General features: G+C 38.2%; 1 protein-coding gene across 1 annotated transcript in view; it reads left to right on the forward strand.

Annotated features, from left to right (window-relative positions):
• CAPZA1 (capping actin protein of muscle Z-line subunit alpha 1) overlaps positions 1-13936 on the forward strand; it is a 47815-nt gene extending 33879 nt beyond the window's left edge. The window contains exons 5-10 of the mRNA XM_065873510.1: positions 2713-2919; positions 4793-4872; positions 5784-5862; positions 8292-8363; positions 11563-11625; positions 12327-13936. Of these exons, the coding sequence (XP_065729582.1) occupies positions 2713-2919; positions 4793-4872; positions 5784-5862; positions 8292-8363; positions 11563-11625; positions 12327-12467 (642 nt within the window). The 3' untranslated portion in view covers positions 12468-13936. The remainder of the gene's footprint in view (positions 1-2712; positions 2920-4792; positions 4873-5783; positions 5863-8291; positions 8364-11562; positions 11626-12326) is intronic.
• The last annotated feature ends 2512 nt before the right edge of the window (positions 13937-16448 follow it).

Consider the following 16448-nt stretch of genomic DNA (forward strand, 5'->3'; position numbering starts at 1 on the left):
TTCTATTAGTAAGGAAAAGGGAGAGAATGGATATTGGATAGGAAACAAGCAAGAGTCTGTCACACAGTTCATATATACCCACCCACACACACATTTTAATCAGAGAAATGAATGGAAAATTAAATAGATGTAAATGCCACATTTCTGAATAAGGAATATAAATAATATGGAAAGTTTATCCGATTTAGAAATATAAATAATATGTGAAGCTTTTTCAAATAGATTCCATACAATTCCTAATGACAATTGTAATAGACCATACAGGATTTTTCTGATCAAGAACAATGAAGGAAGACTAATGCTAGCAAACATAAAGACATAAAGCAATGACAGTAGAGCCTTAAACTAAGTAACGTGAAATAGAAGGGAAAAGGAAATAATTGATAAAATGTATGTTTGATCTAATTTTGATTTCCAAAGCCAACTGTATACCTAGATTAATTCCAAGTATAGTTTAAAGGTTAACTATATATGTTTTTTTTTTGCTGTACGCGGGCCTCTCACTGCTGTGGCCTCTGCCGTTAACGGAGTACGGGTTCCGGACACGCAGGCTCAGCGGCCATGGCTCACGGGCCCAGCCACTCCGCGGCATGTGGGATCTTCCTGGACTGGGGCACAAACCCGTGTCCCCTGCATCGGCAGGCGGACTCTCAACCACTGCGCCACCAGGGAAGCCCACCAACTATTTTTTAAGCATAAAAATTTAGTAGGAAATGGAAAGAGATTCATAACTTGAATAATGATGAAACATTAGAAAAGTTTATCAAAGAAAGTGACTTCTGCAAAAGATTTTAAAAATAAGATTTAAAAAGGAGAAAATATGTACCTCAAACATAATAAAAAGGTTATTCAAATACCTAAGGGTGATGCCAAGAGTTCAGTGGATAAATGCGCAACAGACATGAACCAACTGTACCCAATTGGAGAATACAGAGCAAACATGAAAAGTGTTAGATCACCTACTAATAGTAATTAAGGAAGTACAAATTAAAATTTTAATGTGAATATATTCACCTTGTAGTTACAGAAGTTACAAAATTATAATGAGAAAGCTTTATGAAGGTAAGACTAAGGAAATAGTTTTATGGATTTTTCCTACTGTCATTATAAACAAGGTTTTTAAAGATAGTCTGATGATAAGGACAGAAATCTCAAAAGTAAGAATTCTTTCCAAAGAATTCTTTTTAAGGAGAAGAGAAGACTTTATTTATGGTAGAACTTACAGGGGCTTTCAATGGTAGAAACTGTAACTAGCTTAAAGCTCCTTCAATTCAGAAATGATTAAGTATACTATGGTATGTATAATGAGATATACATATAATGAGATCATATATAGTTAATTTTAAATGGTAACTGTGTCAAAAGACAAATGGCAAGTTAGGGGGAAATATGTGGATCTCAAAACACATGCAAAAGGATAATCTCCCTGGAGTTCTACTAGAAAAACACCAAAGACTCAGTAGAAAAGTGGGCAAAAGTTAGGTACACATAGTTCACCAAAGTGGAAATATAAATGACTTTTCTTTTAAGGTGAAAAGAAATGTGCTTGTACCTTGGTACAACATCCTGTGATGGCAGTTTGTCGATCTCTATCAAAATTATGAATGCATTTACCCTTGACCCAACTGTCCTGCTTCAGGGAATTTATCCCACAGGGGTGCTTGGCACATGTACGTAATTTGTACATAACGAACTTACAAGGACATTCATTGCAGTATTGTTCATAACAGCAAAAGATTAGAAACTATCCATTAATAGGGGACTGGTTGAATAAATTTTTGTACACCTGTACAGTAGAGTCATACATGGCTATAATAAACAAGGAAGTTCTCTAAGCACTACTATGGAAAGATCATCTAGATATGTCAGATTTAAAAAGAAAGAAAAAGTACACTATAGTATTCTAGTTTTTGTGTAAAAGGGGTGGAGAATTAGAATATTAAATTCTATTTGTTAAAAGAAACAAAGAATAATCTAAATCGGAAATTGGCAAATTTTTTCTGTAAAGGGTCAGATAGTAAATATTATCTGATAGTAAATATTGGGACAAAGAGCCAGCCTTGACTACTCAGCTCTGCTATTGTAGCAGGAAAGCAGCCATAGACCATACAAAAACAAACAAGTGGGGCTGTGTTCAACAAAACTTTATTTACAGAAACAGATGCCACCTCATGCATAGCTTGCCAAAGACAATTCTTGCTCTAAATTAATAAAATCAGTTACCTTTGTGTGGAAAGGGGGTATATGTTGGGAATTTGGTGAATGGGAGATAAAGGTGAGAAAAAGATTTTACTTTATATAGTATTTTTCATTTTTGAACCACGTGATTTATTGTATCACCTATTTTAAATGCTAAGTGTAATGACTCTGGAAAAAGTTCATGAAATATGTGAAAAAGGAATACAAAAGTGTACATATAAGTTATTACAGTTATATGTATGTACATAGGTTGTATATTAAACAGAAACCAAGAAATGAAGAGTATTGTTAGAATGGGGGAAATGTTGCAGTTTAGAGTTGACTTACCCCAAACCATAATATTTTTATAAAAATAAAAATGTGAATTGATTGAAAAATCGATTATGAAAGAGAAATCTGACTAAATGAAAAGTTAATCGTCTCCAGAATTGTATTTGTTTGTTTTGTAAAATGTGACAAGAAGAACTGTCTTTTTTTACAGAGTTACTTATTTTTGTAATTATTCTTTGGAAGGTCTTAATTACAGAACACGGTGACCTGGGTAATAGCAGATTTTTAGATCCAAGAAACAAAATTTCCTTTAAGTTTGATCACTTACGGAAAGAAGCAAGTGACCCCCAGCCAGAGGAAGTAGATGGAGGTCTGAAGTCTTGGAGAGAATCCTGTGACAGTGCTTTAAGGGCCTATGTGAAAGATCATTATTCCAACGGCTTCTGTACTGTTAAGTATCTGCCTGCTTCATTATTAGAGTGTTGTTTTTCTTATATTTACCTTATCATTTGGAGGCTTTGGCCAGCCACAACATATCTTCTTTTTTTTTTTTTTGCGGTACATGGGCCTCTCACTGTTGTGGCCTCTCCCGTTGCGGAGCACAGGCTCCGGACGTGCAGGTTCAGCGGCCATGGCTCACGGGCCCAGCCGCTCCGCGGCACATGGGATCCTCCCGGACCGGGGCACAAACCCGTGTCCCCTGCATTGGGAGGCGGACTCCCAACCACTGCGTCACCAGGGAAGCCGTACCTAGAAATATTTTTGTTTCTCCTGTCCTTAAGTGGGTTGGGTATGGGGTGAGGGAAGACATTTCTTCAGTTAAGATAGTAATTCCTGTAGGTTACTTTTCTTCTCCTTCCACCTTGCCCCTCCTCCCTCTCCTCTACTTCTCCCTTCCCTCATCTCTCTCTCTGCTATACAACCAAACCATGGAGCATTCTGCTCCTACTAGTGCCCTCCTCATTACTTATCCACTTCTTAACCCTATGAATTTTGGCTTCAGTCCCTACTCTACAAAAACTGCTCTCTGAGGTACTAATGATTCCTGAATTGCCTGACCCAGTGTCCTTTTCTTGGTCCTTGACTTTTGTATGGCATTTCACACTGAGGCCAACCAGCTACTTCTAGAAATTATCTTTTCTTAGACTGCTATGTCAGTACCCTCTAATTATTCTTACTCTGTCTCTGCTTATTTCTTTACCTCTCCCCTACTTTTGTAAATGTAGGCATTCCCCATTGCTGTATTTCTCTCTCTCAAAAACTCATAGTTTATTTAATGTAGGGGAAGTTACAGAATATTGTGTCAGAAAAGCAATGGGTTTGGGTTCTACCTTAACCACTTTCTGAATGACCTTGGACAAGAAGCTCTATGAACTTCACCTTTATCATCTATAGATAATAACAGTGTGTTTCACTATATTTATTAGAGCAAAAGGAAAATAAATATAAAAACATTTTGTGGACTGTAAAGCCTTTTGTTTTTTCTTTTCCTTGGTGATCACATTTTTGTTCACCTCTCCTACACTAAGCAACAGTTGGTATTTCTAACTCCTAGCTGGACATTTCCATCTGAATTTTCTAATTTGTTAATGACACCACTGTCTTTCTAGTCACCCAAGCATGCAAGTACTTTGGCCCCTTCCTTTCTCTTGCCCTTTACTTGCAATATATTGCCAGACTTTTGACTGTGCTTCTGCATCCTTAATGCCCATTGACACTACCCTATTTTACTGCCTAGATTAATTCTGTGGCCTAACTTTCAGCTTTTCTCCCATGTACTCTGTACACCAATATTGATTATTATCCCCAAATAATAGTTCTGGTCATGTTGTTTTGGTTTCTGTCCGTTGCCTGTAGAATAAAGTCCAGTCTTCTTACCTTACATCTACTACTACATGGCCTAAATCTACCATCCTATGTTATCTTCCACAGTTCCACTTCACACACACCCTCTAACCTGACAGAACTAATTACCATTGAGTCATTCACTGGACCAGCACCCCCGTTTCCTCCCTGAACTGCCTACTCATCTTTATTCTCAGTCTCTACTTACCAGAATCTCATCTGTCTTGTAAGGCCCATTCTAACTGGTACCTCTCTTGTACCCTAAACCTAAAGCAGTATTTCCTTCTGTATTCATTGTACCACTCTCTTCTCTAGAACTTAACATGTGGTTTGTGTTCATATTCCATGAACTCTCTTGAGTTGTAAGCTTACCCTGTTTGACTCTTCATCTCCCCCAAGGATTTAGCACACTGCTTTTGTATAGTGTTTGTTGCTTAAATATGTTTTCAAGAATCTAACTTTTTTTTTTTAACAATAGGTTTATGCTAAAACTATAGATGGGCAACAGACCATTATTGCATGTATTGAAAGCCACCAGTTTCAGCCTAAAAACTTCTGGTAAGAAAGTAAATATTCTCCTTTTTTTAATCTAATTTATATAGGAAAGAAACCAAACCAGCAGTTGAGACTTGTTTTTTTATAAATGTGTTTTATTTATTTTTGGCTGTGTTGGGTTTTTGTTGCTGCACACGGGCTTCCTGTAGTTGCGGCGAGCGGGGCTACTCTTTGTTGTAGCACACGGGCTTCTCATTGCAGTGGTCTCTCTTGTTGCGGAGCACGGGCTGTAGGCGTGGGGACTTCAGTAGTTGTGGTGTGCAGTCTCGGTAGCTGTGGCTCACAGGCTCTAGAGCGCAGGCTCAGTAGTTGTGGTGCACGGGCTTAGTTGCTCCGAGGCATGTGGGATCTTCCTGGACCAGGGCTCGAACCGGTGTGCCCTGCATTGGCAGGTGGATTCTTAACCACTGTGCCACCAGGGAAGCCCGAGACTTGGTTTTTAATCTAACTAGCTTGCGATAAGTTATCTGACTTAGAGGCTTCAGTTCCCTACTGCAGAATGAGGGATTTGGATGGGATCATTTAGATTTCTTCTAAGATTTTATAATTTATCTTTCAAATATTACTGTTATATTGAGTGAGAATAAGTGATTAATAAAGTACCCATTGGGAAGTGTGAGTTTTACTTGAGTTTGTTTAATAATACTTGAGTTACTGCATAACTCAGTGGCCCATCCGTTTGTTTGTGCAAAAGGCTCTCATGAGCAGAACAGGCATGGTTTTCTACTCCAAGATAAAAAATGAAAGGTGAAAGTCAGAATAACTTAGAAAAGGCTTATGATTAGGCCAGTTGGATACAAACTTACATTTGAGTGGATAGAGCCCTGGATTTGTCAAACTGGAAATGACTTGTTTCTTTTTGGCAAATCACCTCTTTCTTATTGTTAATTCTACAGTGTTGTGTGTTTTAATAGGAATGGTCGTTGGAGATCAGAATGGAAGTTCACCATCACACCATCTACAGCCCAGGTGGTTGGAGTACTTAAGATTCAGGTGAGATCCCAATATGTTAATAGGCCATGTTAAAACATCACATCTTTAAAACAAACATGCAAGTTGATACTTGTTCTGACATTAGAAATAAGGAACAGCTCTATGTAGATGCAAAAGGAGATCAATGGTAAATAGAAATAGAAGTTGAAGCCTCCTTCCTAGGGAAGTACTGTAGTTAAACAGAGCTATTCTGGGTTGATAAAGGATAGTCATGTGAACTGTACTGCTTGCTTGTTATTTTTCTCTTTCAAAGATAACCTAAGGTTTTTCCAGGAATTATCAAGCAGCAGTTCTACGAAAGAAGAAAATAACTAATTATTAAGAAGTGACTATATAGCAGCTACTGGAACTTACTTAGAGTCTTTTATGTATCTCGTTTAAATGTGTACATATACATATACTTAAGGTTAACTCTTAGCTCTGAAGAAAGCTACATGAATGGACTTGTTGTTCTATTTTATTTATTTATTTTACAGTAATGACAGGAGGTTTTAAACCAAGTAAATAAAACAGAGGAACTAGAGAGAATGGCCAAGTGTGATAAACCAAGCAGAGTAGATTTCTAATGCTGGTGTCAGAACAGACAGGCAGGTGAATAAGGAGCTTATTAACTCATTTGATGCCTATCTGGATTGAAGTCTTCTGATATCCTAACAGGTTTGACTTTCAAAATTCATGGTGATTTAATTCTTAAGCCCAACTAACTCTGAAGTCAGATTAAACAGTTAATGATATCTAAGAAGATCAGTACCTCATTTTACCTCTATTGTATTGTGGTTAAGTCTTGCTTTAATAACAATTAGCAAGAGTTGCCTTCTGAAATGATATAATTTAATCGAAATATACATAGATGTCATCTGTAACCACTTCTTTCGTACATACTGATTACTTCCTGCTACAAGTAGCTGCACCTCTCTTCCTGGGAGCTTTTCCTAGCTTTAGGAGCATTCTCAACTCAGATGAGGCAAACTGGAAGTATTACATTCATAGCTCTGGCACAGCCCTTAGTGCCATTCAAAAGCTGGTGGGTAAATATGCCAGCTTCTTCACCCCTCAGGTGGGACAACTCTAAAGCATGTTCTGCATAGTCTTCCAGTGTCCAGTGCCCGCAGCTGTAATGTGTTCCTTAATGCACCTAGAACACTTCCTTGCCTTTTCTGTCTCATTTCCTTAGTCCTTACTAGTGCTTCCTGAGATTACCTCCGAAATAAACTTTACCTCACAAATCTTTATCCCAGGGTCGGCTTCTGGGGGAGCCCAACCGAAGAAAATATATTGTTCTATACCTGTTGACTATGTCTATGAGTAGCCCTATGCTCTAGACCTCTTGTAACTGTGGCATCAGTATTAACCTGGCAGCTTACTATAAATTTATGCAAGGAAATTTATTTTCCTCCTAGAAAGAAATAAGTTACTGTGTTTCAGCTTTGCCAAGGCAAACCTATAAATTAAGAGCGCACATCACAGAGGTTTCTGATAAGACTTTTACAACAGGGCCCAGTACCCAGACCTCATTTATAACTTACCCCAGGCTGGCTGATCACTTTGGGGGAAAGCTTACTTCATTTACATATCTTTTAAAAATCGGAGTGAGAGTTATTTGGAAATGTCATTAAGATATTTAAACCTTTGGTTATTCTATAAGCAAAAGGATAGCTCTGGGAAGGCAACAATTTCTGAGGATTTACATTGATGATAGTCATGTTGAAATTTTTATTAGCAGATGAAACCTAGGAAAGGTTTTGTTACTTTTGGTGACTGTGACTAAACCTATCCTGTAAATTGCTGATACTTCCTGAGCCTTACATCTAGTTGAATGATTAGTCTGTCTCTTGGGTAATCCTCCTTCTTGCTAATTGTTCTCATAATTGTAGTACCCCACTTTGCCGTACTTTTTTTCAGGACTGCTTTTGCCTTACTTATTTTTGTAGCCTGATTTACCAATAGAATATTTATTTTTCAGTCCTGTCTTTAACCCTCAATCAAGCTTTTCCTGCACTTGGTCAGATCTACTTAACCAAAAACGATGATGGTATATATGGAGAGATGTGTAAAGGATTAGGATCCATTAAAATTTCTTGGTTTTCACAGAGAAAAACTAATGTTAATTGATTTTATTTTAATATTTTTAAGTGTGAAATCTTATTTAAGATCTTTGTATTCACAATGTGTAGCACAGTGTCTGGAAAGCAACAAGCCCATAATAAATGTTGTTTATTAATTAATAATGAGTTTTCCCTGCTAAGGAAAGAGAATTCTTAAATTTAAGTTTTCTGTGAATTTTAACCACCATTGTAAATTACCATTGGTCATATTAATTATTTGCTCAGACTTGATAAGTTTGGGGATGGCTGAAGGCATGGATTTGTGCTCTAAGCAGTAAGTTTCTATGTGACCTACATAACTTGCTCAAACATTGTCTCACACAGGTTCACTATTATGAAGATGGCAATGTTCAGTTGGTTAGTCATAAAGATGTACAGGACTCAGTAACTGTTTCGGTGAGTGTGGAATATTTAATGTCTGTCTCACTTTCATCTTGTTTTTGTTTTAAAAAAAATTAGCTTTGATCCTGAGTACTGATTCTTTCTTTTTCTTTTTTTTTTTAAATTTATTTATTTTATTTTTGGCTGCGTTGGGTCTTTGTTGCTGCGTGGGCTTTCTCTAGTTGCAGTGAGCGGGGGCTACTCTGTGTTGTGGTACACGGGCTTCTCCTTGCAGTGGCTTCTCTTGTTGCAGAGCACAAGCTCTAGGTGCACAGGCTTCAGCAGTTGTGGCTTGCAGGTTCTAGAGTACAGGCTCAGTAGTTGTAGCACACAGGCTTAGTTGCTCCGCGGCATGTGGAATCTTCCCGGGCCAGGGCTCGAACCTGTGTCCCCTGCATTGGCAGGCAGATTCTTAACCACTGCACCACCATGGAGGCCCCTGAGTACTGATTCTGCCACTAGAAATGTAGGTTGTTTTCACTACTTTGATTTTGGCAGCCATTACTTTTTTTTTAAGCACTTTATGAAAGATTCTACTTTTTTATATTTTTAAATTTTTATCGAAATATAGTTGATTTACAATGTTGTGTTAGTTTCAGGTATACAGCAAAGTGATTCAGTTACACATATATATATGTATATATATATATATATGTATGTATGTATGTATATATATATTCTTTTTTTAGATTCTTTTCCATTATAGGTTATTAAGATACTGAGTATAGTTCCCTGTGCTAAGCAGTAGGTCCTTGTTTTGGGCAGCTTATAATTGTTAGTATGTAACCAGCCCGTTTTGTTGGTTGCTTGATGTTAGTTCATAGTCTTTGAGAATAGTGATAATGGCTTTAGAGAATTCAAACTTCTTTTTCTTTCAGTTGTGAGATTTGCTCAAAGAACAGCAGTATCTTCAACTGATAAATACCAGGAGGAAGGAAAGTTTGCCAAACTAAACCTTAGAGGGGTTATCATTCATACATTCATATCATTAGAGAAACCGAACATTTTTAGGAATATTCAATCAAACAGTATTGTGTTCCATACCTGGAAAGAAGGGACATAATTTTTCGTGCATTCACAGTACTTCTTTATATTCCTAGAAGTTACTGAGCACTCTCAAATAGCTTTTGTTTATGTGTGTTATATCTATCTACCTTAGTAGAAATTAAAACCGAAAAATATTAAAAATACTTATTAATTTTAAAATAACAATAACAGGGACTCCCTGGCAGTCCAGTGGTTAAGACTCCGTGCTTTCACTGCAGGGGGTGCGGGTTTGATACCTTTTTGGAGAATTAAGTTCCCACACCACGTGGCATGGCCAAAAAAGAAAAATCTAAAGCAAAAATAACAATAACAAACCCATTACTTGTTAACCTTCACTTTCACAATAAACAGCTGTATTTTCCAAGTTAAAAAAAAATCAGTGAAAAGAATGTCATTGATTTACATTTTCACAAAGTGTGTAATGTCTGACTTAATAAAAGACAACTGGATTCTCATATGTGCTTCACACATTAGCCCTCAAAAAGTAATGAAGTCGATTGTAGCTTTATTTACAATAGCCCGGAGATGGAAAGAACCTAAGCGCCCATCATCGGACGAATGGATAAAGAAGATGTGGCACATATACACAATGGAATATTACTCAGACTTAAAAAGAAATGAAATTGAGTTATTTGTAATGAGATGGTTAGACCTAGAGTCTGTCATACAGAGTGAAGTAAGAAAGAAAAAGATAAATACCGTATGCTAACACATATATATGGAATTTAAGGAAAAGAAATGTCATGAAGAACCTAGGGATAAGACAGGAATAGAGGCGCAGACCTACTGGAGAACGGACTTGAGGATATGGGGAGGGGGAAGGGTGAGTTTTGACAGGGCGAGAGAGAGTCATGGACATATACACACTAACAAACGTAGTAAGGTAGATAGCTAGGGGGAAGCAGCCGCAAGGCACAGGGATATTAGCTCGGGGCTTTGGGACAGCCTGGAGGGGTGGGGTGGGGAGAGTGGGAGGGAGGGAGACGCAAGAGGGAAGACACATGGGAGCATATGTATATGTATAGCTGATTCACTTTGTTATAAAGCAGAAACTAACACACCATTGTAAAGCAATTATACCCCAATAAAGATGATAAAAAAAAAAAAAAAGTAATGAAGTCGAGACTTCCCTGGTGGCACAGTGGTTAAGAATCCGCCTGCCAATGCAGGGGACACGGGTTCGAGCCCTGGTCCAGGAAGATCACACATGCCTTGGAGCAACTAAGCCCATGCGCCACAACTACTGAGCCTGCACTCTGGAGCCCGCGAGCCGCAACTACTGAAGCCTAAGTGCCTAGAGCCTAAGCCACCGCAATGAGAAGCCGACGCACCACAACAGAGTACCCCTGCTCACCACAACTAGAGAAAGCCCATGCACAGCAATGAAGACCCAACGCAGCCAAAAATAAACAAATAGATTTATTTAAAAAAAAGAAAAAGAGTAATGAAGTCATCACACATTACATAGCTTCTATGAAACTAGACTGTACATACATAAGAGTGAGAGTGGAAAAGGCAATTAACTATGTCTTAGTATTATTATGAATAGAAAGTAGTTTTGACTCTTTGAAAGGATCTTGGGATGCTGCCCTGGGCATTAAATCTCACCCTCTTTAATTCTGTTTTACTTGTGAAAGAAAGAGAGAGATTCAATTCATTTTGTACCCGAATCATGTAAAGCAAAATGTGATTGATTGGCTTAGAGGAGCCTCTGAGCTTAGAATATATGACTGATATGTCTGAGGGCATCGTTTATATCATCTTAAACCAGAGATATTTTCAAGGCATAAAAATTTCAAGACATCATGATGTCTTTTGGGCATACTGTAGTAGATTGGAAAGAAATGTGGGTTTTTTTGATGAGGACCTGGATTTGGATCCCATCTTTATCATTCAAAGGCTGTATAATTTTGGTCAAGTCACTTAAGAGGATTCTGTTTTCTCATCTGCAAAATGGAGGTGGTAATAATAACATCTATTTCACAGAGTGGTTGTGAGAATCAAAGAAGATAATGTGAATGGGAAAGGTTGAAAAACTAAATTGTTATACAAATGTTAGTTTAGATGGACTTACTTTTTAGTATTTTTTTTATTCACTGCTTACTGAATTATATTCACTGCTTAAGAATTTTTAAAATTCTTATTTCCCCCTTTTCCTCTCTATTAGAATGAAGTCCAAACTGCTAAGGAGTTTATTAAAATTATAGAGCATGCAGAAAATGAGTATCAGGTAAGATGATTTGAAGCTGATTTTTCTAGGTGTAATGCCTTATTTTGCTTTTAACATATTTTGTTACACTTCTCTCTCCTTTGAACATAAATGTACATGTTGCTCAGTGTTAGTAAGTGTGAGGCTTTGCAGACCTTCTTGCATTCTGCTTACAGTCAAGGTTTTGGCATTGGAAGGTTCTACAGATTTCCCCTACTATCCCAAAGTAGAGCGTTCCTGTGAAACCTTTCCTAAGTCCAAATGGCATAAAGCAGAGAAGCAATTACCTTAGAGCACATCTTACTTTCAGGTGCACAAATAATTGAGGTACAGCACAGATGCTCACAGATGCAGTTCACAGCTCCAGCTTGCTTGATGCTGAGCTGCTGAGTGTAATTCCTGAGGAAGGAGCTTGGTGGGGTCACTGTTACTGCTCATGGTGCACCCTGCCCCTATAACAGCCTCACTGCAAAACAAATGCTGAACGCTGTTTTTGCTTTTTGCTTTGGTAAAAGCAAAGTGACATAAAGCAGGAAAAGCGGGGGATACCTGTATAGCCCTTGTTTTAGAAATAATATAGGTGGGCTTCTTAACCTGCTTCAGAGATTGGAGAAATGCTCACTAGAAATCTTACAGCCTGTATGTCCTTAGGGGACTCAAGCATGTCCTTTGACTATATCTGGTTTCTGTTCAAGCAACTTATTTTCTATTATCTATTGCAGACAGCAATTAGTGAAAACTATCAAACAATGTCAGACACCACGTTCAAGGCCTTGCGCCGGCAACTTCCAGTTACCCGCACCAAAATCGACTGGAACAAGATACTCAGCTACAAGATTGGCAAAGAAATGCAGAATGCTTAAAGGCTGAATGTAGGATTCTTCAATACATGGAAAGAAAGGATGCAATGTGTGGTCATATGATAAATAAGTGATTTATAAACAAGAGTGATATTTTGCTAGGGCTTTCAAAGTTAACAGGTTTTCTAGCCTCATGGAATACTGTTGAACCTATAGCATTGTCTTGATTCTTTTGTGTTTTCTGCCTGGTAATTTTCTGTTTTCACTATATCTACTTGTAAATCTTTTTTTTTTTTCAATTCTGCCACATTTAATGATGGAGAGAGATATCTATCCTGGAGTCATTTTACTGTTTAGAAAATTTTCCTAGCCATGAAGCCCTGTCACTGACATAGACAGGTAATATGTTCAGTACTTTTCTACCCAATCCTTCAAAGCACTTCTGGTACTTCAGTGGTTTTTACTGATCAACCAACAGCTAAAGAGGCTATGCTACAAACTACAGCTGAATGGAGGACACATTCATCCTTCTCCCTCCAGTTGCTTTGATCATCATTTATAGCATCTCATAACTATAGTTTCAAACATTAGGATTGGGGTTTTTCAGACCCTTTTTGGAGGCAAAGGAAGTTTTCTGGAAGTTCCATTATAGCCAGCTTCTCTGGGGAAGTTGTTTTTAAATCCAAAGACTTGAACCACATTCCCTACAAATGAACGTGTTTGCTTTCTTCCCTTCCATCACTGTTTCCTTCTCATCTAGTACCATTATAGTTGTAGACATGTGCATTTTTAGAAGAGTTTTACCCACTTATTATTATTTTTTTAATATTCAAAAACTGCTGACATACTAGGGATATAATAGAGTATAAAACTTGAAAAAATGCAGATGTTGAAGGAATAATAGGTATCTTGTGCTTTAATACTTTGTGGCAGAATTGTACTATAAGCGAATGAATCAAACAACTATGTTAATCTCAAACAAAAACTAAAAATGAACCAAAGTGAGAAGGACAACGTTCAGACTATCTTTCTATTGTAACCTGTTATTTAAGGGAATACTAGTGATTTGTTCTAAATAGGATGTAAAACTTTTTCCAAATTACTTCCTCAGTCCTGCCTGCCAACTCAAATATAACTGTGATATAGCAACCCTCCCCAAGTTTATTGGCAGGTAAGGTGTGATCTCAGAATACACAGGTAACATAGATATGATATAACTGGTAATGGTGGATTCATTTACATTGTTTACACTTCTATGACCAGGCCTTAAGGGAAGGTCAGTTTTTTAAAAACCAAGTAGTGTCTTCCTCCAAATACATGTCAAAAGAAGGGTTTGTGTTTCAGCTTTGTTTCTGCTTGGTAATACAGTCAAGCAAGAGTTTATTTCCAAGTGACCCATTGAGCTCTGTAAGCATTTTTGTTTATTTCAAATAAAATATATTTGTATTATTTGTCATTCATACTATCCATCCATACCACACTATCCTCTGTATCAGGTAGTCCAATAGAAATATACCTGTTTTGTTCTTAAATTGTCTGAGTCTCTCCTTTTTGAGCCAGTCTCTTCAGCCTTTGTTCTCAAGGTAAGATATGGAACTGATCTTATTTGATGAGAATGTTCAGGGTTTCTGAAATTGGTTTCTACCTTCAACTACTATAAATTCAGTGACTATCCAAAGACTTGCAAAGAACAGCTTTTTTTTTTTTTTTTTTTTTTTGGTAGCCATGCCATGTGGACCATAGTTCCATGACCAGGGATTGAACCCATGCCCCCTACAGTGGGGAGCGTGGAGTCTTAACCACTGCACCACCAGAGAAGCCCTATCCCCCTTTTTTTCTTTTTTAAAGTTTGAGCAATTTCTCTATGGATCATACTGGTTTACACTCAGTGGCTACTGGTGTTTCAAAGGCTTTGTTTTGGGGTTTCCATTTCTGTCAAAAAGAAATATCTAGTTATCTTCTCTTCCTGTCACTCAGAAAACAAGGCCCAAGTAATTATAGTTACTAGGTAGGAAGCAGAAGTGAAAGAATCCCTGCACTGTGAACTTGGGTAATATTTCACATCAACTTTAAATGCTGCTTCCTTTCCATATGAGTTTAACTTGCTTACAGACATGTGGGAAAGGCTTCTGTCCTGTTTCCCAAAATGGAACCAGAGGCATTTCAGTGCTTCACCTTCCATTCAAGGCCAGTTCAAATTCCCACCCCTTTGAGGGACATTTAGGTGTACTACACTATGTACTTGTAGTACAGGTTCAAGCGTTCTGGCCTTTGCCTTTAACTTACTAACCCCATCAGCCTGCCCCATAGATTTCCTTAGTCCATACAGACCTTTGTAAAGACTCTTAATCTCTTGGCCATGTAAAGCCCTTGGTTTCTTATATAACTGGACGTCAACTCTCCTTGCCAAGTCCTACACAGACCTCCTGATTTCCTTAACCTCCTTCAGCAGAGAATTTGCTTGAATTGTGTCTATTTTACCACACTGCTGAAATCAGCCTATGGTATCCTAGGGCAAAAGTTTCCCAGCCAGAGGGAGGGGAGTTTTCTGTGAGGCCTCACTCCTATATTTGCTGAAATTTTGAAATTACTGCTTCATTTGTGCCTGGATGGTTGTGCTTCTGTTAGTTGCCTAGTTCTAGTGCCTGTTCTTTTTTTTAAAATAAATTTATTTATTTATTTATTTTTGGCTGCGTTGGGTCTTCGTTGCTGCACACGGGCTTTCTCTAGTTGCGGCATGTGGGCCGCTTATCGCGGTGGCCTGTCTCATTTTGGAGCATGGGCTCTGGGTGCATGGCCTTCAGTAGTTGTGGCTCGCGGGCTCTAGAGCGCAGGCTCAGTAGTTGTGGCGCACGGGCTCAGTTGCTCCACGGCATGTGGGATCTTCACGGACCAGGGCTCGAACCTGTATCCCCTGCACTGGCAGGCGGATTCTTAACTACTGTGCCACCAGGGAAGCTGTGCCTGTTCTTTTTTATAATCTAGAACGCATCTAGATTCATGAGATACTTAGCAAACCCTGGCACATTTTCTCCAAACTCACAAAAGACTGATACAATCTGAATGCCAATTTATAAATTCATAATTTAAATAGAACTACCAAACTACTTACTACTTGGGAAATCAAAGAAAGAAAGTAAGACTGGTAAATATAGAACAAAACTGGCTGGTCCCATAAGATAAGCTGAGCTAACTAAAATTCTCGCTTGAACAGAGTATAAAACAGAGTAGGGAATTCCCTGGTGGTCCAGCTGTTAGGACTGCATGCTTCCACTGCAGGGGGCACCCTGTTCCAGGAACTAAGATTCCGCAAGCCGTGCAGTACAGCCAAAAGCAAAACAAAAGAAACGGTACAGATCTAAGCCCTCTGAGGGCAGAAACCAAATGTATCACAAAGTATTCTTACGTATGTTGACTCATTTACTGTGGTTATGTTCTGTAAAGTTGCCAGCAAACACTGAATTAGTCATATTGAAACATTGCTCCTAGAGGAGATACAGAGTTAGGTTCCTGCAAGCATCTGGTCACAACATTTTTGTCAACCGATCAATATGTAATCTTGGTTTATATGTTTTTATTTAAATCACCTTATTTAATATTCATTTTTATTCATTAACAGTGAACTCACGCTGACAGCTAATGCTATCACAGGAACTTAACATGGGAATTTTCTCTCTAAGGGACATCACAGCCTTAGGAATACTAGGCAGCATTTCAGCACTACGTAGGCTTGGGGACCATTTTAAGTAGTGAAATCAACAAAAACAAAAAACGTGACCACAAAATAGACCACGAAAAGGATTTTTATTATATGAGCCTGAAACAAGAAAGCAGGACATGGCCTTGTTCCACTTCAGCTGGGAACATACACATTGGGCAGCTCAAATTTTTTTTGCCACTCTTCACATCCACAGACGACTACAAAAGTGCCGCAAATATTGATTGGGGGATTCCTAATTTTAGTGAGTAGGTGAATTTGCAAATACAAAATCTGCAAATAATGAGGCTCAGCTGTACCTGCCACAGCCATTCCTTTGGTCTGTG

This window comes from Phocoena phocoena, chromosome 1 (genome assembly GCF_963924675.1).
Source record: "Phocoena phocoena chromosome 1, mPhoPho1.1, whole genome shotgun sequence".
NCBI classification, from domain to species: Eukaryota; Metazoa; Chordata; class Mammalia; order Artiodactyla; family Phocoenidae; genus Phocoena; species Phocoena phocoena.